This window comes from Littorina saxatilis, linkage group LG4 (assembly GCF_037325665.1).
Source record: "Littorina saxatilis isolate snail1 linkage group LG4, US_GU_Lsax_2.0, whole genome shotgun sequence".
NCBI lineage: Eukaryota > Metazoa > Mollusca > Gastropoda > Littorinimorpha > Littorinidae > Littorina > Littorina saxatilis.
Window position 1 is genome coordinate 54,476,549 of NC_090248.1, and position 23,612 is coordinate 54,500,160.

The 23,612-nt window shown below is 44.7% G+C and overlaps 2 protein-coding genes across 2 annotated transcripts in view; one reads left to right on the forward strand and one right to left on the reverse strand.

The window, feature by feature from the left end:
• Positions 1-326: 326 nt before the first annotated feature.
• LOC138965634 (uncharacterized) lies at positions 327-1,619 on the reverse strand. The gene has a single exon (XM_070337810.1). It carries the CDS (start codon positions 1,617-1,619, stop codon positions 327-329), a length of 1,293 nt encoding a protein of 430 aa, XP_070193911.1.
• Positions 1,620-1,723: 104 nt separating this feature from the next.
• LOC138965637 (plexin-A4-like) overlaps positions 1,724-23,612 on the forward strand; it is a gene marked incomplete at its 3' end in the record, with an annotated part of 127,500 nt that continues 105,611 nt past the window's right edge. The window contains 2 exon segments of the mRNA XM_070337811.1: positions 1,724-1,735; positions 4,974-5,074. Coding sequence (XP_070193912.1) covers positions 1,724-1,735; positions 4,974-5,074 — 113 coding nt within the window.

A 23,612-nucleotide genomic window follows, 5' to 3' on the forward strand; every position in this document is an offset into this window, starting at 1 on the left:
ACAAACATGAAGACACAGAAAAGGAAAAGGGGGTGGGGGTGGGGGGGGGGGGGGGGGGAGAGATCGAATGGTATAATTATGCTAGAAGGACGGTGCTGAAGATACTGAGTAAGAAGAAGAAAGAGGAAGAGGGGAAAGTGGGCGGGGGACACACTAGATGGAAGAAGGACAAGGTTGAGTACAGAAAAAGCGAACGAGAAAGAAAAAAGAAGAAGAAGAAGTACAGAAAAGATGGAGAAAGAAGCAAAAGTGAGAGAAGATTGGAGTAAACAGACGAATGAACAAATGGCTGGACGAAGGACGGGGGGAGATGGGAGCTAGGCGAGCTATGTGGGGTAAATGAGGGGTGCAGGAGGGGTTGGGGTGTATGAGGGGTGCAGGAGGGGTTGGGGTGGATGAGGGGTGCAGGAGGGGTTGGGGTGGATGAGGGGTGCAGGAGGCGTTGGGGTGGATGAGGGGTGCAGGAGGGGTTGGGGTGGATGAGGGGTGCAGGAGGGGTTGGGGTGGATGAGGGGTGCAGGAGGGGTTGGGGTGGATGAGGGGTGCAGGAGGGGTTGGGGTGGATGAGGGGTGCAGGAGGGGTTGGGGTGGATGAGGGGTGCAGGAGGGGTTGGGGTGGATGATGGGTGCAGGAGGGGTTGGGGTGGATGAGGGGTGCAGGAGCGGTTGGGGTGGATGAGGGGTGCAGGAGGCGTTGGGGTAGATGAGGGGTGCAGGAGGGGTTGGGGTGGATGAGGGGTGCAGGAGGGGTTGGGGTGGATGAGGGGTGCAGGAGGGGTTGGGGTGGATGAGGGGTGCAGGAGGGGTTGGGGTGGATGAGGGGTGCAGGAGGCGTTGGGGTGGATGAGGGGTGCAGGAGGGGTTGGGGTGGATGAGGGGTGCAGGAGGGGTTGGGGTGGATGAGGGGTGCAGGAGGGGTTGGGGTGTATGAGGGGTGCAGGAGGCGTTAGGGTGGATGAGGGGTGCAGGAGGGGTTGGGGTGGATGAGGGGTGCAGGAGGGGTTGGGGTGGATGAGGGGTGCAGGAGGGGTTGGGGTGGATGAGGGGTGCAGGAGGGGTTGGGGTGGATGAGGGGTGCAGGAGGCGTTGGGGTAGATGAGGGGTGCAGGAGGGGTTGGGGTGGATGAGGGGTGCAGGAGGGGTTGGGGTGGATGAGGGGTGCAGGAGGGGTTGGGGTGTATGAGGGGTGCAGGAGGCGTTGGGGTGGATGAGGGGTGCAGGAGGGGTTGGGGTGGATGAGGGGTGCAGGAGGGGTTGGGGTGGATGAGGGGTGCAGGAGGCGTTGGGGTGGATGAGGGGTGCAGGAGGCGTTGGGGTGGATGAGGGGTGCAGGAGGGGTTGGGGTGGATGAGGGGTGCAGGAGGGGTTGGGGTGGATGAGGGGTGCAGGAGGGGTTGGGGTGGATGAGGGGTGCAGGAGGGGTTGGGGTGGATGAGGGGTGCAGGAGGGGTTGGGGTGGATGAGGGGTGCAGGAGGGGTTGGGGTGGGTGAGAAATCAGAGAAAAAGATGAAGCAACCTTGAACATGACAGCTTCAATGTCCCAAATAAAATCCATATCACGATGACAAGACACCGCCACGGTAGGAGGTCCAGACTTTGATTTCCGCACAACAGTCATCACTTTCAGACAATAGTCTCAACCCCCCTCCCCTCCCCTCCCCTCCCTCCCCCAATCCCCTCTCCCTCCTGTCTTTCAAACAGGAAAAAGGGGAGGGCTTAATAATGGAGCACACTGTTGGTGATAACTGTCCTGTTAATAAACTGTCCCCTCGCAGGGCAGCTGGGAGGTCTAATTAACTGGCCGCAGCGTGTGTCATGTCCGGCTGTCTGTAGAAAATCAGTCAGAAGGGGTACGGAGGGGAAGATGGTTGTACTATTGGCAGCTGGTTGCCAATACGACATGCACTCGGCATTAGAGATACTGTCAATCGAATACAAAGACACAGACAAGACAGACAGGCAGGCACAGACATATCCGGCTTTTTAATTTGTTTTGTAAAGAACAATACTCAAAACGCAATCAGTCGTCAGGGGCACGGTAGCTAGAAGATGAAGATGGTGTCACTATCACACACACACACACCAACGAGTAACCGACCGCCACACCAAAGATATCCTATTGCTACACGTAGCAGTAGAAGATATTTGGCCAAACTGTGGACACACACAAACCTCCTTCTACCAGACGCCCCAAAACAGCCTTTCCAAGTCTTCCCCCCATCCTCGATGAAGCCGCCCAAACAGTGACCCAGCTCTTCAAAAGATCGCCCCCGCCAGCTCGCTCTCCAAGGTGGCTGCTTTCTGGTGCCGCTCTCCAAACACTTGTCTCTGCATTTTCCCCTCCCTAGCTAGTCCCCCCCCTGCAAGCGTCGCTGCTTCAATCTTGGGCACTGCTCTTTCCCCTTCTCTTCTTGCCCTTTCCCTTTTTTCCTGGAGGAATCGATGGTATTGAGTAGATCTAAATTGCCAATTGGGTAAATGAAAGTTAGGCTAACAACACAATTATTGCCTTCCCTGGGAGGGAAGAGGAGAGGGAGGGAGGGACACAGACAGACAAACATGCAGGACAGGCAGACAGACGGAGACCAAGAGAGAGAGAGAGAGAGAGAGAGAGAGAGAGAGAGAGAGAGACAGACAGACAGACAGACAGACAGACAGACAGACAGAGAGAGAGAGACAGACAGACAGACAGACAGACAGACAGACAGACAGACAGAGAGAGACAATGACAATGACAAATTCTTTATTAACGAGGGTAATGGCATAAGCAAACAGGTGCTTTTTTACATCCAGCCCTCGCCCATGGGAGGGTTTAATCTAATGATAATACGTTTTAAAATGTTGGAATATCAATTAAAGAAGTAATAGAGAGAGAGAGAGAGAGAGAGAGAGAGAGAGAGAGAGAGAGAGAGAGAGAGAATGAGCTAGATATATATATATATAGAGAGAGAGAAGTAAGAGGCACATACAGATAGATGAGAGACAGAAAAAGAGAGTAACGGAGAGAGAGACACACACACACATAGCCGAGACAGAACGAGAGGGGTGGGCGCAATATCTTGGCTGATGGAGAGATTGCAGAAAACAGAACAAGAAGAAGAAGTGCGGAAGGGACGCTGGAATGGTTATTGGATTGGGTTTCTGACTTATTTTCATTCGCTTCTTTTTGTTTTGCTCTTATCTTTCGTGTGGTCGTGAGATTGCGTTTCAGCTTTCCGGGGCTAATAAGGCCCGATGGCACATGGCTAGTCTGTTGGAGTTAGCGAACTATTATTACACGAAGGATTAAGGTAGTGGGATTCTGTGTGTGTGTGTGTGTGTGTGTGTGTGTGTGTGTGTGTGTGTGTGTGTGTGTGTGTGTGTGTGTGTGTGTGTGTGTGTGTGTGTGTGTGTTTGTGCTGGGCATGGCAGATGTGTTGGGGTTAGAAGGTGTTTATGTGTTGCATTGCGTGTTCCTACGCCCCGTTCATTTCTTCTGCTGCGTCTAAGCGGATTAATTGTTTTTAACTAGGTCATGGGGAAAGATATCATCTTAATCAGAAAGACCCAACAAGAATATTCTGTTAGCATGATTTGTGATGCATGCGCGTTGTACTTTGATCTTTGCTCAGATTGTTTCATTTTTGCTGTAAATTATTATAATTTCCTTCCACGCAAGAGATTTTTTTAAACCAGATTAAATCGTCTTGTCGCGTTCTCTGTCCAGTTAGTGCAGAGTACCGCTGCTATTTATCGTTCGTTTGTTGCGTACAAGTTGGGCTTGTTCACCATCCAGTGAAATGAGAACGGAGACGTATTGTGGACAATTATAGGTCCAGAAGACATGTGCTTGAAGCGTCTGGGCCAAGAGCCAAGCTTTCAGTATTGAGGTGGTCTGAGAGGTTGTACATAATTATGACTAATTCTACATTGGACAATTTGATCTTAATCAGACTACTCTGCCAAGATGAGTATGCTTGGATCCGAGAAGACTGGTAGGAATAGGCGGAGAAAGGAGCGCGCGTGTATGTGTGTCTGAGGGGGAGGGGGAGCGGGAGCAAAACAGTAAGTCCAGTAAGTGGATCTTTTTGAAGTCGGTCGGCGCCCAAGTACCTTTTTTCTGGGGAAAAATCTTGGGACTAATCTTGTGTACTCGATTCAAACAACTTGAAGTGAATGATATTTGAAGGGAGGACAACTCGAAGCCCTCAGTCTGACCAAGGGAGTGAAGTTGAAATCTCGTCCAAATAACTTGTCTCGTCTGTTGGCGTGAAGCTTCGGGCAGGACTGTTCGCTGTAGGTGTGATCAATATCAAATTGGTTTCATTACGGGAATAGTTCTGGATTTATCTATGCTAAGAGGCCACTTTTTTGAAATTACAGTTGCCAATAATTGCTGAAACTGTACTTTTGGATCCGCGTCTCTGTGTCATTAGTTGTCATTAAATCACACTTCAGCAAAAATGCAAGGTCTTGTTTCGTGTAGATGTGCTGTCTAGGCGTGATTCTTTGACGGAATTTGAGACAATCATTTGTAAACAGGATACTGAAGGAAAAAACCCACACATTTGGAGAATTACATTTTGGGTTGGAACAATGAGGAAATGGACCATTTTGTGTATTTGTTTTTCTTCCTCAGCTTAAATATTGAACAAAGTGATCGTATTGGCCAACTCTATTAGATTTGTTCTGTTTACTTACGACTTGCGTGGATTTTGTTTGTGTAGTTTACATACAATAATTATGTGTGTATAATTATATGAGGAGGGAGGGTGATGTTTGTATGTGTCATTTTATGCCTCTGTTTAGCTTTTCCTACGTTTTCTTGTCGCCTGTACTTGCTAACTACCAACGGATACATCAAGATAGTCTTTCTATTCTTTCTCTGCATTCACTGTTTTAGTTCTGCCTTTGCTTGTACTCCACTGTGTTCCTTTTCTGCATAATGTTCTGCAAGCTAGTCTGACCAAAGTCGTCATTTGTGCGTTTGCAGGTTTCCAAACTGCGAGTCGAGAACTGCGCGAAGCACAGAGTTTGCTTCGACTGCCTGGGAGCCAAAGATCCTTACTGTGGGTGGTGCTCATTGGAAAACAAGTCAGTATATTTATTGTTTTACTGCTTTTGTATTTGTTGTGTTTAAAGGTACAGTTCTTCTCGCGTAAGCAATTGTGTACACCACCAATGATGTGATCAGGCAATACGAACACTTTTTTTTACTTCGGTTTTTATAATAACACTAGTCAGCTGGTTAAGCCACTTTTGACTCCGTATCAGAATTTGTAGACGTTGAACTCAGTATTTGAAGCTGTACACTGCCAACTCAGCATCAGATTCTATTATATATAATTATGTCAAAACATTATCAGAATCTAGAGTCTACCAAATAAGTATCAAAATCGGTAGCCTATCAACTAAAAGTGGCAGAATCTTATGTGGTGGCGTACCTAACAGTTTACACTAGAAGGAGTGTGCCTTTAATTGCATGTGCACACGTTTGTGTGTGTGTGTTGTAGTGTGCGTTCTTGTGACTCCTCTCGACTCTAGTTTTAGCCAGATATGGTTTTTTGTTTGAAAATTGACGAGAATCTAGGGAACTAGAGCCAAAGTGTGTACTTAAATTCCAGCTGTTTCTTTCTCCCCACTCTTTTTCCTCGTCCCTCTCTCCCTCCCTCCCTCCCCCTCTCTCCCCATCTCTCTCTCTCTATCTCTCTCTCTTTCTCTCTCTCTCTCTCTCTCTCTCTGAGTCTCTCTCTCTCTCTCTCTCTCTCTCTCTCTCTCTAATTCACTTTCACTGTTTGACCTAAAAGTACTAAGAACTAAGCCCTTGTTGAAATGATGCTTTGTATCCCCCCCCCCCCCACCTCCGCATCTCTACCCCTCAGTAATCGTATGCACACATCTGGTACATACAGATATACACTTTGCTCAATTGCGACAGAACAAAATTACCAGACGTGTTCAGCCTTAGCAAAGAGACAGAACACAGTTAGTTTTTACCAACGTTACACTAGGTTCCTCTTCTTTTTTGAAGGCATTCTTTTCTGTCCTATACAAAGAGAAATTTGTAAAACATATTCTTATGATAACTATTCGACTCCCCCCTTCCAACACACACATACACCCCCGCATACCTCCGACATGCAAATCAGAAATATCATGCTCAATACTAACAAGGAACTTAGTCGATAAATATCGACAGGGGGCCGACAAATGGTTTAAATGGGAAATGTGTGTATATGGGTGTGGGTTTGAAACAAACAAACAAACCAACCCATGTGAACCCCGGGCCGCAGGCCTTCGATGTAGTGATTGAAAAAAAAGGATGTTCTCAAATGGTTCAATTCTCATTTGGTCTGATTCTCAAATGGTACCGGTATACTCCCCCCCCCCCCTGGCCGCAGGCCTAGGAGTAAAATTTTATAGACACTGACCTTCTTCCCAGGGGTCATTGACCCAGTTTTAGCTATGAGAGGTGGTTCGCCCAGAGGCTGTAGAGTATACTGGGGCGGTCTCTTTGATGTCTTGAGAGGAAACTTGGCCAGGGTAGTACATGCACCAGAACTGGTGGACACCAAGGACAAACATGAAATCGAAGCAGTTTGCTTTCAGAGGGAACGGTCGTCAGCAACTCAAACTTCTCTGTTTTCTTTTTTTTTTAAATCTGACTTTCTTTGTGGCCCCCTGACTCCGCCCCCCTCCCTCTGTAAGGACCCCCCTCCACAAGGACCGATTTTTGTCAACATTTTAAAGGTCGCTAGAGAGGGGTTCCACTGTATGACCTAACCGCTACTGGCAGACGGCCTCAATCTTCACGCGCAAAGACGAGATTAATAGGTGCTCGGTTTTGGTATTTTGAATTACATTACATTAAACCTTTGTTGGGTTTCATGGTCATGGCAACAGCCATAATAATATTACATGATGTATAATATCATATTTCAGCATATGTGAATTACATGTCATCATACTAAACTGTCATACATTTTTATTCCTACATTATTCTGATTGATCACAACCAAACCTACTATCATTGGACACATCCAAATGCAAGCGCCTGTTCTTGACAATTTAGATCAGTGCAATTTCCTGGGTCGGGCTTTGCCACAGACACTCACGGTTTGGCCTGTAGGTAAAATGTACAATGTATTTTCTGATTTGTGCACAAAAGCTTTTTTTCTTTTTTCTTTTTTTTAACATAACAATGTTTAATGTCACTGTATGTTTAAAAGACCATGGTCATATTTGTAAAAAAAATGTTAAATTAGAAAATAAATAACATTTTGGTTCATGATTTTTCCTACACCTGTGCTAAAAATAAGAAATAAAAATGTCGGGTATATAAGTCACTCAAATACAGCTAGGTATGAATGGCTCGGTTTGAGTTTGTTGCAGTTGACCCTGCACAAAGCGACATATCATGTTTTTGTTGAACAATTTTGACGTCACCCCTCCCATAGGGTGACGTATTTCACAACTTCCTGTGTTACACAAACTCTGTGATGACCAATTTTGACGTCACCCCTCCCATAGGGTGACGGATTTCACAACTTTCTACAGATGAACAATTTTGACGTCACCCCTCCCATAGGGTGACGGATGTCACAACTTCCTGTGTACACAAACTGATGACGTATTTCACAACAAAATGGCGCTGCCCATGGTCAACCTCGAAACTATCCGTATAGAATGGGGGCGTCCTCGCCCCCATAAAAAATGTTTAAAAAAAACCCACAACAGCGACATGTTTCTTAAATCCATCTAATATCGAGTTCACCCCCCCCTCCCAACCCTCCTACACAGATGAACAGAAATAGCATGCTTTCCCGTGATTTTGTGTGTGCATGAATTCTTCCATCGAATACGATTCGAACCTTAATTCTCTTTCCGACATTACTTCACCATTCCACTCCCACCCTTGTTACCATCGCACCCCCCCCCCCCCTCTCCCCAGCCCACACAGAGCCACCCACACCGACAGAGGAACGTGACATGTGATGCAATATTTGCGAGTTGTTGCTGAGCTATCGGCACGTCCCTCTGTCCATCCTAACATGGTCGTGCACACGATTGTTAGCATCACTGTTTTATGGAGGTTTGGTGTAGTTACTTGGTTCGCTGTCAAATCACGAGGCGCTCTGCACGTGAAATTGGTCTCTATATGGTTGACCTTCTTTGATGTAAATTTTGTCTTTCCCCAAACATGATCTTTTTTTTGTATCTTTGCCTGTCTGTCTGTCTGTCTGTCTGTACTCTCTCTCTCCCCCCGTTTCTCTGTCTTTCGCTCTGGTGTTCTGTCTGTCTGTCTCTTGCTATGCCCCTTTCTCTCCCCTCATCCCTCTCTATCCCCCGTTATCCCATTTACATCTCTCTCTCTCTCTCTCTCTCTCTCTCTCTCTCTCTCTCTCTCTCTCTCTCTCTCTCTCTCTCTCTCTCTCTCTCTCTCTCTTTCCACTTTTGGAATAAATATTTCTCACCCCACTCACATGATCTTTTCTTCCGTCTCGCTAGGTCAAGTTCTGTTCTATAGTTTGTCAAGTTCAACTGATTCCTGTTACTTTGTCATTCGGTTGTTTTTTTTATCATTGGCAGTGCATCATGCTCTGGTCAGCCAACTGCCAACTCAGTATTGGAATATATAAACAACCAACTCAGTATCAGAATCTGTAGACTACCAACTCTGTGTCAAAATCTGTAGACTGCTAACTCAGTAGCGGAATTTGTATGTGCCCATTCAGTACCATAATCTGTAGACGGCCATCTCATATCAGAATATGTCGAGTGCCCTTTGTGTGTGTGTGTGTTTTTGTCATGTTCCATCATATCATTCATGGGAAGTTCTTGTTTATTTGCACACTATCATCACAGTGGAGTTTCAGCCAACATGTGAGTATTAGCGGACAGGTTTTTGAGTTGACAACTCCACCTGAACAATGTGACGATTTCTCCGGTATTGTGTGTCTCAGTGTTGTTACTCTTATAGCAAAAAAACTGTGTAATGCGCACGCCCACAGACACAATCCTCTTCCGGCATGGACGGTAGTTTTGCCTGAATGTTCCTGTTGTCACCATTCTCTCAACAGCTTTCTGGTCAAATAAGAATCGAACCTGCACACATGTATTAGAAGTAGTTCTGTCCACGCTTTTCGTGTTGTACTTTATAATTTTGATTCCAGAACAATCACCAGAAACGTCCTGAATACGTGTACTGTGAATTGGCTTGAAGAGTTTTCCTTTTTGTTTTGATGCGAGTAGAGCTCACTCAAGCAGCGATCATCTTTGTCGAAGCGAGCAGAACTCACAAGGGACGCTGTGCATTGTTGATTGTGACAGCGATGATTAGCATTTTAAGCACGTGCACATCGGCAAGAAGAAACAAGGTCAATGTTGATTTCTCTGGATGGACAAGGTCATGGGTTGTTATGTCAACGTTTATCAGACTGGCAACGTTTTATTTATTTGTGTTTTGTTTTGCTGCACTTGCGGTTTGGGTTTGCTCATCGAAAGCGGATAGTATACAGTTGATTACCTTTGTTTGTCCATCTTTGTCAGCGATTATCACAGGGGCATTTGTCTCCATGAGAAATGGAGGAAGCAAACTTTTTTTCTTTTTTTTTTTGCAATGGGAGAAATAAGCTGTGCTTATGTTTTCTGTTTGCTCTTCGACAGCGAATAATATAGATTTCTGTTATTGTAGTTCTGTTGTTGACAGTAACGTGAAGATAAATCACAGCGGTAGGACGGTAAGAAAGGGGGAGGGGAGATGTAGGAAGAAAGGACCAGACTGTAAGCTCGCCCGATACAATCAAACACAATCTCGCTTGTGCTGCGCCATCATATTGTGCGGATGACATCAATACATCTGTTCAAATACATTCCTCAGAGAGAACCTTCTCTGCGTACATCGTACACAGAATGGCTTGACGTCACCTTTTGTTGGCATACCTTTTTATTCTTTTCGTTGGGCATAGATTTCTTTTGTTTTACATTTGAAGCACTTGACGCACCACGCTGTGTAATCTTTGTCACGGCATAGATTTCTTTTGTTTCACATTTGAAGCACTTGACGCATCACGCTGTGTAATCTTTGTCGCTGCATAGATTTTTGTTGTTTTACATTTGAAGTACTTGACACATCAGGCTGTGTTATTCTTTGTCGCTGCTTCTTTTTCACCGTTTTCGTCACATCATCGATTGTAAATGTACCCAGTGGAACAACAACACAGCTCAGACGTCACAGAAGACTCACGTATTCCAGTATAAACAATTCGGCTCACCGTCTCAGATCTACCTGGGCTTTTACATGGGATAAAGCCATCCCTGCACCTCGACATATTATTATGGTGAGCTTATATAGCGCGAACCACAATTAACTGTGCTCTCCGCGCTTTTTACATACTAATTTCTGCCGTGTGAAATAGAATTTTTTACAGACAGACAGACAAACAAACATTTTTTACACACAATATATAACGCATTCACATCGACCAGCAAACCTCAAGCCTGTTAGGCGAAACTTTACCTTTCACGGCCTTTATTCCAAGTCACACGGGTATTTTGATGGACATTTTTATCTATGCCTATACAATTTTGCCAGGAAAGACCCTTTTGTCAATCGTGGGATCTTTAACGTGCACACCCAATATAGTGTACACGAAGGGACCTCGGTTTTTCGTCTCATCCGAAAGACTAGCACTTGAACCCACCACCTAGGTTAGGAAAGGGGGGAGAAAATAGCGGCCTGACCCAGAGTCGAACACGCAACCTCTCGATTTCGAGCGCAAGTGCGTTACCACTCGGCCACCCAGTCCACTATATACTATCAATCGACGGCCAGTTAGCTTTCTTTGCAGATTGGGCTTTTTTTAAAATTATTTTTAATGAATTACATTCTTTAAAGGCTACAAGTAGGGATGGCAGAGGCGATTTAAAAAATGGACTCACAAACTTGCAAGAGTAGCCGAAGCGTTTGACCTAAAACTGGAATGAGCAGTCGATGTGTTTTTAACCAGGCTAATAAGAATAACCGAGTCCTTTTAAAAGAATGAAGACTGGGGAGTCAAATCTCCGAGCTGCTTAAGAGCAAACGGACAACCTCTGGTTAATCGGAGATTCTGGCATCGATCTTACCAGAACCGGAAACCGCCCAAAGGAAACAGAGAGTGGTTCGGAGTCTCCATACACAGCTTTCGTGCTAAAGCCGACCTCAGAACAAATTCTACACCTTTTGTCCCCCTCCTGCCCCCCTACCCCCCTTTCCTCATTGATTACCTGTGTTTTTACCTGGGGAGGAAAAGAGAAAGGCCCCTCCGTTCCTCCCGTGTTCAGCGATGCCGCTCGGAACAATTTGACGTTAGGATTACCCGGTTTCCGATCCGCTGGCAGATCGCAGGAATCATGGCAATTGACAACTAGAGGCGGTTCCAGAATGGTTGGTCGGGCCGCTTCGCAGTGCCTGAACCAACAGCCAAGCTTGTCCGCTCAATAGGTATCGTGTTGTGTTTGCCCTGCAGAGACAGAGACAAAGAGAGAGGGGAATAGAGATATTTTTATGGCTGCGACATGAATTATAGACGTTCTGTTTGCGCAATTGCAGATGCAGATGCGTTTGTGTTTGTGTGTGTGTGTGTGTGTGTGTGTGTGTGTGTGTGTGTGTGTGTGTGTGTGTGTGTGTGTGTGTGTGTGTGTGTGTTTAGTCTATTTTATTATTAGCGCAATCGTTGTTGACGATGGAATTTGAGCTTTGATTAGGTATTCTGTTTAATGTTACTGGTGCTTTTCATGTTATCTCTTCGTCTGCTGTTTTTCTGTTGGCATACTTTTTCTACTGTTTCTTTGTACCCTGTTGCGCAGCTAAATGTTGACGTGTTCTGCCTTTTCTATTCTGGTACTGTTGTCATACTATTTTCTGCTGTTTTGATTCTGTTGCGCGGCTGAGTGTTCACTGTTGGCATACTGGGTTTTTTCTGTGCAGTTTCTACTTTGTTGCGCAACAAAATGTTAACTGTTGGCATAGTTCGTCTGCTGCTTTTATTTTGTTATACTGATGTTGACTGTTGGCATATTATTCTCTTATGCGGCTAAATGTTTATCGTTGGCATACTTTCTCGTTGGCTGATGTTTTGCTTCGCTGCTCTTGTGTTTAAGCTACATTTGTTTTTGTTTTGCTAGTTGTTTCGCTGTGCTGTTAGCCATGCTTTTTTTGTCATGTTTGTTATTTCCAATAACAGACTTCGGACGCTCACATAACGATCAGTGTTATACAAATGGCTTGTGAACATATTGTACTTCTCAGAATGCTTGTGTGATTGGTCAATTTTGCTTCTAAAAGTATCCAATTTCTAAAGAAATTGTTTTTTGTTTTTAGGATGAACATTCATTTCAGTGCTTGTTATTCTCTCCAGGCGCGGTAGCATTACTTGTAACGCAGAATCTGTTGGTATAACTTTAGATCTGAGGGCCCTTTTCCTTCGATATTATCCGTTAAAGTGTCAAACAAGATTAGACAAGATTATAGTCACTTCCTACCATCACATTGAACAATGCCTACTTCAAGACTGCCTAAATTTCGTGGAATTTGTCGCTGTTTTTGTTGAAATGTGTTGTTGTTTGCTGTTATGCCATCGAATACTTTTCAAATCTCAGAACGGCAGTAACTCCTAACACTTGAAACAAAAATACGCGAGATTAAATAGAGTGACGGCAAATAAAAAAGAAACGACATTAGAGTCACTTCCTGCCGTCGCAAGCAAAACCAGCATCCACTCTCCGAGTCAGTCCAGAAGGCGAGAGTGCCTCTTTCTCCCCCTCTCCACGCTTCGCTGCGCTTGGCTGAACGCGCACAACGCCGCTACGGCTGATGCCACTTCTAAACCAACGGCGCTGCGGCGACCAACGGTTCCTGCAACAATGGGCAGCGTAGGGAACTGGTGATCGATCTTAGTGATGGCGCTGTTGTCGTTGCTGCCTTTGTGATCGGGACAAGCCATGTCGTCGGCGTTGCTGATGGTAGTGGTGGTGATGATGGTAGGAAAGAGCGATGGGAGTAGGTTTTTGGGTTGGGCTTTGTGGAACCTCCTTTTCAGGGCCGCCCAAAACCTGAGAAAAGCAAATGCTACAAGGGAGAGAGAACGGCAGGATCAGTATCAGACCCTTCCCAGTGGCCCGAAAGCTGTATTGCAATGTTGAGGACATACGACGCACTGCATTCTTTTTCGCAGAGACTGGAGTTTCCATTTCAAAGATATTACAGTGTTCTATATGGTCGAACGTGTAGCACAAACCAGTACGTGTACGTGTAGATATTGCGTCACCCGTGACTCACTTTTTTTTCTCCAATGTTCCAAATGCATACGTTGTTTTGCTCCCACCAAGACTGCAGATCTTGGCAAACGCGTGACGTAAAAAACTAGATTTGATGACGTTACCCGTACACGCCCTGAAAAGTAATGATCTAGATCTTGCTGCCCCCCGCGGGTTAGGGGGAGTCCCATATTGGTTGGGACGAGAAAGAATTTACCCGATGCTCCCCAGCATGTCGTAAGAGGCGACTAACGGATTCTGTTTCTCCTTTTACCCTTGTTAAGTGTTTCTTGTATAGAATATAGTCCATTTTTGTAAAGATTTTAGTCAAGCAGTATGTAAGAAAGTTAAGTCCTTTGTACTGGAAACTTGCATTCTCCCAGTAAGGTCATATATTGTACTACGTTGCAAGCCCCTGGAGCAAATTTTTGATTAAACTAGTGCTTTTGTGAACAATTAACAATTGACAAGTGGCTCTATCCCATCACCCCCCTTCCCTCCGTCGCGATATAACCTTGAACGGTTGAAAACGACGTTAAACACCAAATAAAGAAAGAAAGAATCTAGATCTTGCTATTCTAAGATCTTCGGTCCATCTGACTAACAAGAAGAAGTATCTGCCAGATTTATTAACGAAGTAGTACTAGGCGTATTTAGTTAGGCGGTGTGTTGAACTCGAAGGCATCATTAGAGCACGACTGACGACCACCAGTACACTAGTCTCGGCATGTGCAACGTTATGTGTTTTGAGTGTCACTACTGTCCTAACCTTACCATACCAATTTTATTCAGTCCCTTATCTCTTCCGACAAAATTGAGAGAGAGGTTAAGCAGACTAAAGTAGAAGACATACAACAGGAACATAAATGAAGAGAAAGAAACTTGACAGGCACGGTTGGTGCTAGTGGTAAGGCGTCCGCCCCGTGATCGGGAGGTCGTGGGTTCGAACCCCGGCCGCGTCATACCTAAGACTTTAAAATTGGCAATCTTGTGGCTGCTCCGCCTGGCGTCTGGCATTATGGGGCTAGTGCTAGGACTGGTTGGTCCGGTGTCAGAATAATGTGACTGGGTGAGACATGAAGCCTGTGCTGCGACTTCTGTCTTGTGTGTGGCGCACGTTATATGTCAAAGCAGCACCGCCCTGATATGGCCCTCTGTGGTCGGCTGGGCGTTAAACAAACAAACAAACAAACAAAGAAACTTACAAACCTGTCGAAGTGACTCTGTTGTCAGCCCTCGCAAGCACCTATTGACACACACTCCACCATCCCCCAGACCCCCATCCGAACTCCCACACACGCGCACACACACACGCACGCACGCACGCACGCACACGCACGCTCACACACACACACACACACACACACACGTGCATACACGCTCCTTGTTCTCTCTTCCGTGGGATGGGGCCGTTTTCTTCGATTGAGGACGGCGAAAATTAGAATCGACTTTATGACAGACCCGCCACAATGCTCCTCTACTTCAAAAGCAAATTGAGCTGTTCTCTTCTGCTTCTTTAGACACAGTCCTTCTCCAGATAAATACGTCTCACAATAACAGCCCCGCATCCAAATTAGAGAGAGTTAGGCCGCCATTCTCCCGTTCCCAATCTTTTGTTGTGGCTTTTTTCTTTCTTTTTTTATTTCTACCTTTCTCTCCCCTTCTTGCAAATTGCAGGAAGCGCGTGGCAGTTCGAAATAATCGACTTTATTTCTCTCCTGAGCGACTTCATTTTTAGAAAAGCCTTTATGGCAGCAATTTATTAAAAGGCATAATTTTCGTGTCAGCTCAAATCAGCACAATACGGGTAGGATGTGATTATTGCGAGAGAGGGAAAAATGGGGACAAAAACTTTTGAACTATTACGATGCCATAGTGAAGAGATGTGGGTTGCTAAGGGGGGGGGGGGGGGGGGTCGTAAGCGTGTGAGGAGGTGAGGTGATAAGAAAAGTTTGAAGGAAGCAACATCATTGTTTTATCTTTGTTTTTCTTTCATTCGTAAGTTTGTCTTTTCGTTTCTTTTGTTGAGTAGCAGAAACTTTCGCATAGCAGAGCACAGATCCATAATTTAATGCGTCACAATGGGGTCGGTAATGGAAGAAATGGGCCGGAATGGAAGGGGAAAAGAAGGGCCTAATTTGAGAATTCCATCTGCAATTCCTTCCTCCCCAAACCCTACACCGGCCCCGAAACAGCTGTCCGACTTCTCTCCCTTTCGCTCCCTTCGGAATATTTACGCAAAGAGTTGTCGTTCGTGGAGGAACTCTCGAGAACGAAATTTTCGATACCTCTCTGTTTGCTTTTCTTGCGCGGAAGTTTGGATTTCATTCTGTCCTTTTTGTCCCGTCCATGTGTCCTTTGTCCTTGCCGTGGACAGTGGCAAGTTAGCGACGGATTAGAGGGTTAATTCGGGCACCGACACTCGTCGGCGGGGCAGAGATTTGCAAGTGTTAATGAACTAATCGACCGACGGGGCGTTGGCTGGCGTCATAATTGGAGGATTTAACATTTCAGGGCTTGCTGGTCGTCTGTGCAGAAAGGCTCAGAGTGTGCTGAGCGAATATTGAGATTTGAAGAGAAGGGGGGGGGGGGGGAGGGTGGGGAGAGGGGGGGGGGGGGGGAGGGGGGAAGGGGGGGGGGGCGTGGTCGGCCTTCTTCTTCTGTCGCAGTTCGGTTGTGTTAATTTGCTAACGAAGGAAATTATAACATCTGTGTTTGTTTTTGTTCCTGTCACGTGTCTCCTAATCCTCTGTCTGTGTCTGTCTTTGTCCTTTTGTGTCATGTTATGTGTGTCAAAGAAAGAGAGAGAAAGACAGACAGACAGACAGACAGACAGAGACAAATAGCTTATTTTGTCCCTTTATTTTAGACTCCTTGATACGAAGTACTCTCGACTGAGTGTAACTCTTGTATTCACTGTTGGAAGAGACATTTGCTTTGCTCTAAAACTCGTAGTGCGTACAGAAAGCGCTTCAAGTCACGACTCACTGCCCAGCAAAACATTGATCCGCACTGAATTACATTCATGCTGACAACAGTTTTGCCTGATCACACCTTTCACTTGTCGACTTTTTGACCCAAAGTAAGACTTCTTCTGCTATTTTCTCTGATGCGTATTTAATGTACAACTTCTTTCACAAAAGATTAAAAATGCAAAATGTCATGTGAACATGTATTTTTTGAAAGTTGTTCTTCTTTTTAAACTGTGTTATGAAACTTCATTCGGGTTGTAATCGACCCGGGGAATGACATTTTCAGAGAATATTGAAGTTCATTCAGTGAAATAGTGTTTGCGTTTAAAAGGATTTTTTGGAGCTGAAAGCTACCATAAATAGCGCAGGCTTTCGTTGGAGTAAATTTACTGGTGGTAAAGGAAGAATGTTCTCCGTACTGTCGTCTTTTTCCTGAATGTTCATATTGACGTAGTACATAGTCCAACATATCCCTTGTGTCAATATTATTTTCATGGCGACCGGCACGGTTGGCCTAGTGGTAAGGCGTCCGCCCAGTGAGCGGGAGGTCGTGGGTTCGAACCCCGGCCGGGTCATACCTAAGACTTTGAAATTGGCAATCTAGTGGCTCCGCCTGGCGTCTGGCATTATGGGGTTAGTGCTAGGACTGGTTGGTCCGGTGTCAGAATAATGTGACTGGGTGAGACATGAAGCCAGTGCTGCGACTTCTGTCTTGTGTGTGGCGCACGTTATATGTCAAAGCAGCACCGCCCTGATATGGCCCTTCGTGGTCGGCTGGGCGTTAAGCAAACAAACAAACACATTTTCATGACGCAGAACAACAATTATTCAAACTGGGAAATGGGATTGAAGGCAACGTTTTAACTTGTATGCACTTTTTTTTTTTCTTTTCTTTTTTGTTTACTAAAAGACTGATGTGCATTGATGCAGTTAAACTGACCTTTTTGTTACATTTCAAAACGAAATCACGTGCAAACATCTCATGTCCTAGATAATCCGGTAATTCACTACACACAGGACTGCCCCAGCTTGGTAATACAATGCCTCCATTTGTCTTTGATGTTTCTCAAAAAGCTTGTGAATTTTTCGGATTCTGTTCCTGCACTTATGAGAATTCCGTTCCGTTATTGGCAGGAATCTAATCAATAGCCACAACATATTTTTTGTATTCAATTCTTTCTTATTGTATTCTTTCTTCTTTCTTTTAATAATGTCAGCATTGATTTCTCTCTTCGTGTTTCTTTCTAATAAAGCTCGAGCATGTTTTTTTTTAATCTTTTATATTATTGTCGACATTTTTCGTCTTTCTTTTAATAAAGCGAGCATAGATTTCTCTCTCTCTCTCATGGCCGACATCCTTTTAATAAACTGAGCAGGCTTTTTTCTGTCTCTCTGTCTCCGCTATTTGTCACGGTACATTCCCCAAAAGCGTAACGTTACGTCATCAACCCAGGCTTTTGCTGCATTACGGTAGAACACACAAATAACACGAACAGTAGTTTCTGCCGATTAAGTTGTGCTTTATTTATAGCTGTGGGTATTGTAGAAGTTGGGGGCAAGCAAGAACAGACGTAATGTAAAATGCTTGTTTGTTTGGATGCGGTCGAAATGATTTTCCAGCTGATGAGACATTGCAACAATATGCAATATCGCAGAGTAAGCTGTCCTTAAAGTCGGCTCACTACTGCGAGGAACGCACTGCGGAATCCTTCATTGGAAGTAAACGCAGTGAATAACTACATGACGATCGGTTGCTGCTTTCGTCATGGGAATGTAATCGTTTTCTGATGACAAATCAAAAAGCTGGGATTCTGAACAAAGGAAGCAGAGGCATTGTTTGTATAGTTATGGCGTTGAGTTCAGAGTCGTTTGTGTTCATTCTTGAAGAGCACTCGAGCCACCTTCATTGGAGTAAACACACTCAGTAACCTTCTTTCGCATGTGACGATTGGTCGCTACTTTAGTCACAAGAGGGTAATGGTTTTCTGATGGCAAATCAAAAAGCTGTGATTGTAAACAAAAGAAGGAGAGCATTGTTTGTGAAGTCACGGAATTAAGTTCATAATCCCTTCATGTCCTTTCATGAATATAGCACATACGGCTCAAACCTTCTTTAAAAATAAACGCACTGCATGACAGTGGGTAGCTGCTCTCGTCACAGGAGTGTTGTTATTTTTAATTTTTTGTACGCCAAATAATAAAGCTGCGCTTATGAACAATGGAAGGTGCGCATTAAAATGTTTGAAGAGACGAGGCGTTAAGCACAGAATCCTTATTTACCGGAAGGTAAACGCACTGGTGAGAAATATTTATTTGACTTTCTTTGACAAAGACTCCGGCTAGTCCCAGAAGTATAATAGATTTCTGATTGCAAATCAAAACGCTGTGGTTATGAACAATGCAAGGAGAGCATTGTTTGCGGAGTCATGGCTATGAGTTCGAAATCCTCAATGTCCCCACTCTCATTTTCGCTGTCGTGTTCCGGAATTCGTGAGGCCGGGAGATAGGGAGCTAAATAGAATTGCGTTGATGCGTGTTATGCAAATCCCTTTCTGGTTTCTCCTGCTTCCTGGAACCATTCTTCCATCGACCAGATGAAGAGAGAGAGGGAGAGAGGGAAGGAATCTCGCAATAATGGTCCCCATTAGACAACAATGGTTGAGGAACTTGTGTGTGAATTCAGCGTTGTAATAGAATCGTGTGTTCGTGTGTGGGGGTGATGATGGGAATAGTGTGTGTGTGTGTGTGTGTTTGTGTGTGTGTGTGTGTGTGTGTGTGTGTTTGTGTGTGTGTGTGTGTGTGTGTGTGTGTGCGCGCGGATGTGTTTGCGTGCATGCCTGACTGCGTGCTTGTGTGTGTGTGTGTCTGTGTGTGTGTGTGTGTGTGTGTTTGTGTGTGTGTGTGCAATGGCATCATACGCTGCTGTTATTTTCAATGCTACGGCTTCCAGCCAAGAACGTCTTGATTTTATAAGCCCGCGAGTCTGGAGAATGGGAGAGATTAAATCAACTGACGATGCAAAGAAGAAAGACAATAGCTGCTTAAAAGGCCGCCATTAACTTAAACCACGAATGCTCATCAAGCCGGATAATGTGTTTCTATTTAATTAGAGAGAGGGTAAGAGGCACAGATAATGAGAGAGAAAGTGAGGGAGAGAGAGAAGCAGAGAGTCTGTCGGTCGGTCTATCTGCCTGTCTGTGTGTTTGTAATGCGAATAGAGAGATGGATGAATGATAGAGAAGAGGGAGTGGACATAATACCAAAAAAATCGTTTATTTCTTCAGCATATTCCGTTGCAAATAGCTCTCCCAATCAAACGCCACTAATGCTAGTAATAGCAAAGTAATGGCACGATCCACATTGCACTTTTCTTCGCGGCACCAGTCCAATATCTTGAACTAAATCAAACAAACTGACGAAGCCGATTGCAAAACGACTTTACAATTCACTCCCGACCTACTTACTCCCATCCTAATTCCGACTATCCTCCATTACAGAATTGATCGACGGTCTTTTTACGTCTCCTCCGCTCTTTGGCAGACCATTCCACGCCTTTCAGCAGACGCTTTTTAGCCTAATTCACACGGGCGATGCGTCACACGGCGTCTTGATATCCGAGTGGCCGAGACACGCGGAAGACTATTCAACACACCCAACAGCGTATCAGCAAAGAGCTTATATATAAATATCCCATGACCTCCCTTCTTTGTCTCTGTTACTTCAGTATGGGTATATATGTTGTATTTTTATAGCTCAATAAATACATCATGGACTCCAAAAAATATATGATAGTGCAGATTCCGATTTGGGCAAAGGACTACTTTCCTCCCGACCTTTGACCTCGCGCCGAACAATGTGACACATTTGTATGAAGTCAGTTCTAAAATCGTATTGCACGGCTCAGAAAACCATATCAGTTGCACGCAAAAATGAATCTCAGAACTGATCTGATGTATGAGATGCAATAAGCAAAAGTTTCTTTCATTATGAAAGCAATGCAGGTCGAAAAAAACGAACATTCAACTTACAAGATAACCAGATGCTAGCGAACCAAAACAAAAACACGAGTACCCTCCCCTTGCATCGTTAGCAGACGACTTTTGAGAATCTGTCGGTAGTGTGTTTTGGTGTGCGCCTTCAGCTATCAAACATCGGCTGTTTCACGTGTTTTGCGAGCAAGTCTACTCTTTTGCCTGGCTCTGCAGTAAGTCCACATATTTTTCCGTAATCCAGTCATATTCCTTCAAAATGCAATCAATCGGCGGTGACAGACGTGTCGGTCGCGTTTTCCTCACACCATACCAGTTTAAGTTCATCCATGCAAACACACTCGCAAAACAGTTTATCACGTAGATACATTTCAAATAGGGAGCAAATGGTTAAATCTTAAAACCTACATATTTGTTCCCTAAAATTTGCTTCTCTGTCAATAAGCCTAATTACACACGTTCGAGAAAAACAACGTAGAATCGATTCTGAATCGAGTAAGCCAAATGGGTCCCAAACCCGTTTCGCCCGTTCTCATAGGCCGACCTGAAACGCAAAACAAAAGAATTGTGCGCTTCAACTAAATTAATTTCTATTCGACTTCATTACTTTCTTGCAACTTATGAACCTTTACGTACTTAAAGCTTTTAAATGGTCTGAAAGTAGTGTTACCGCGTACTTATCGATGCACTCATTCGTTTTATTTTTTCAGCGACGGTCACTTAGTTTAAGGTTGCAAAAGGGCTAAGTCTCGCTGGCAACAGTTTTACCCTGCACAGATCGCAACAGTGCCGCTAGTAGTCTACACTTTGTGTTTGATGGTAGAATGGGATATACAGATTACAACACTCGTGGTTTTTTTATATGGCTTGTATTTCAGTCAAGACCCAGCGGGAATATCAATCGAGAGCCACTCGCCAGAGGCTCGTGTCTCCCGATGATATTCATCCGCTGGGTCTTGACTGAAATACAAGCCATATAAAAAACCACTCGTGTTGTAACCTATACATATAGGTTACACTCTTTGGTATCAGTAAGAAGAGGGCGGAGAGAGAGAGAGAGAGAGAGAGAGAGAGAGAGAGAGAGAGAGAGAGAGAGAGAGAGAGAGAGAGAGGGAGAGAGAGAGAGAGAGAGAGAGAGAGAGAGAGAGAGACACAGACACACAGATAAACACACACACACAGACAGAGAGACAGTGAGAGAGACGGCGTCTTTCACTATGCCTGAGACACTGAGATAACTATTCAACTTACCCACTTATTTTAGATGTTTGTGTAAAAAGTAAACAATTTTAGTACCAACAAGCAGTATAGTAAGCTTAAAGGTTCTTAATTATATCTTGCGTCATAATTTAATGTATAGCTTTAATTAAAGACACTCAACGCAGCATCACAAATAAAATATATTTGGTTTAATCAGATAAATCTTTTACAAATTACACAGATAGCATTTAAGTCATTCCTCAAACGTTTGCTTACGTTAGTGGATCTAGAATGTTATTTGAATCGAGAAATAAAGCTGTGCACATGCACAGGAAGTAAAACTTGGGCGGTGTGCGTTTGGGTGTTGAAATGACATTTCGAGGTTAGGGATGACTCACGAGTTGCTGATTTCTACATATACAACCTCGATACAATCTTTCTGCTCTATCCACGATATCATTCTCTCTCTCCGCCCCCACCCACCCACCCCCCCCCCCCCTCCGCCTCTCTCTCTCTCTCTCTCTCTTTCTTTCTTTCTCTCTCTCTCTTTCTCTCTCTCTCTCTCTGTTTTTCTCTCTCTATCTCTTTCTCTGTCTCTCTCTCTGTCTCTCTATTTCTCTCTCTCTCTCTCTCTTTGTCTGTCTGTCTCTCTTTCTCACTCTCTCTCTCCCTCTCTCTCTCTCTCTCTCTCTCTCTCTCTCTCTCTCTCTCTCTATCTCTCTATCTCTCTCTCTCCTTTCCCTGCGTGGCCCTCTTGCAACCAAATCCCTAAATGTTTTTTAAGGCAATTTTCCTGGATTCCGATTTCTAGAAATATTTCCGAGCTTTCTCGTTCACTCAGTGGGCGGCAAATGCCCCTTCAGGATCTGTCATCAATCAAAACTGCAGATCTTTGTCATCTTGATTATTTTGCGCTCAAACTTTGGGGTGTGTGTGTGTGTGTGCGTGTGCGCACGCGCGCAAAACTCCGTGTCTTTGAGTCTTTTGTCGTTCGAATCTCATCTTTTCTGGGCAGTGCAACTCTCTCTCTCTCTCTCTCTCTCTCTCTCTCTCTCTCTCTCTCTCTCTCTCTCTCTCTCTCTCTCTCTCTCTCTCTCTCTCTCTCTCTCTCTCTCTCGCTCTCTCTCTCGCTCTCTCTCTCTCTCTCTCTCTCTCTCTCTCTCTCTCTCCAATTCTTTGTGTGTGTGTGTGTGTGTGTGTGTGTCTGGAAAATTTACAACAGTTTGAATTTATTTTGCCTGAAATTTGTGGTAAGACGGAGAGGGGTTGGTGCACTGATTTACTTGCAATTGAGTTAAGTTGTTATTGGCAGTTTCCAAATTTAAAACACCGCGACTTAGTATTCGTCGAAGGCTGTGAAGAAGATTTAGCGCTGACATGGGCCCGTGCCGAGAATAGCGTGGGAAAAGGTTAGGCAATACATTACACTGGAAAGAAAAGCGCAATGAATATACGCACTATTTCCTTCTCTAGCAAATTTAAAATGGGTTGCGGAAAGCAACTACACAGGGAGTACGTTAAACCTGAATAAGTTGTTTTGCTATTATAATTCAGTGAGTATTATTTTGTTGAGTAACTTCTTGTCTCGACGATACGATCAAATTAGATATTCTTTTGCCGAATACGATAATGTGTACGATAATCCATAGCGGCCCATGAGTCAGAATCGAGTGACGTAGAGGCGTTTAAACAAGAGATACGTTCTTAAACTAACAGCTTTCTGCTGAAGGTTTTATGAGGGGTTAGCCAAAAGGCCAAACCCTATGCAAGTTAACCTGAAATTGCTTTGCACTGGCCTGAGAATGTGAGATTTTGTTGAACATGGAGTTGTTTTAAAGCCCAGACATGGATACCTTTTGAAGGGTACCGTTCTTCCCGTGTAAAGATTGTGTATCCAAGTGGACGCATACCCTCATCCCATGCTGAAGCTCAGATCGATCGTGGTGATTTAATGGGTGGTGAGGGTATCCCATGCTGAAGCTCAGATCGATCGATGGTGATTCAATGGGTGGTGAGGGTATCCCATGCTGAAGCTCAGATCGATCGTGGTGATTTGATGCGTGGTGAGGGTATCCCACGCTGAAGCTCAGATCGATCGTGGTGAATCAATGGGTGGTGAGGGTATCCCATGCTGAAGCTCAGATCGATCGTGGTGATTTGATGGGTGGTGAG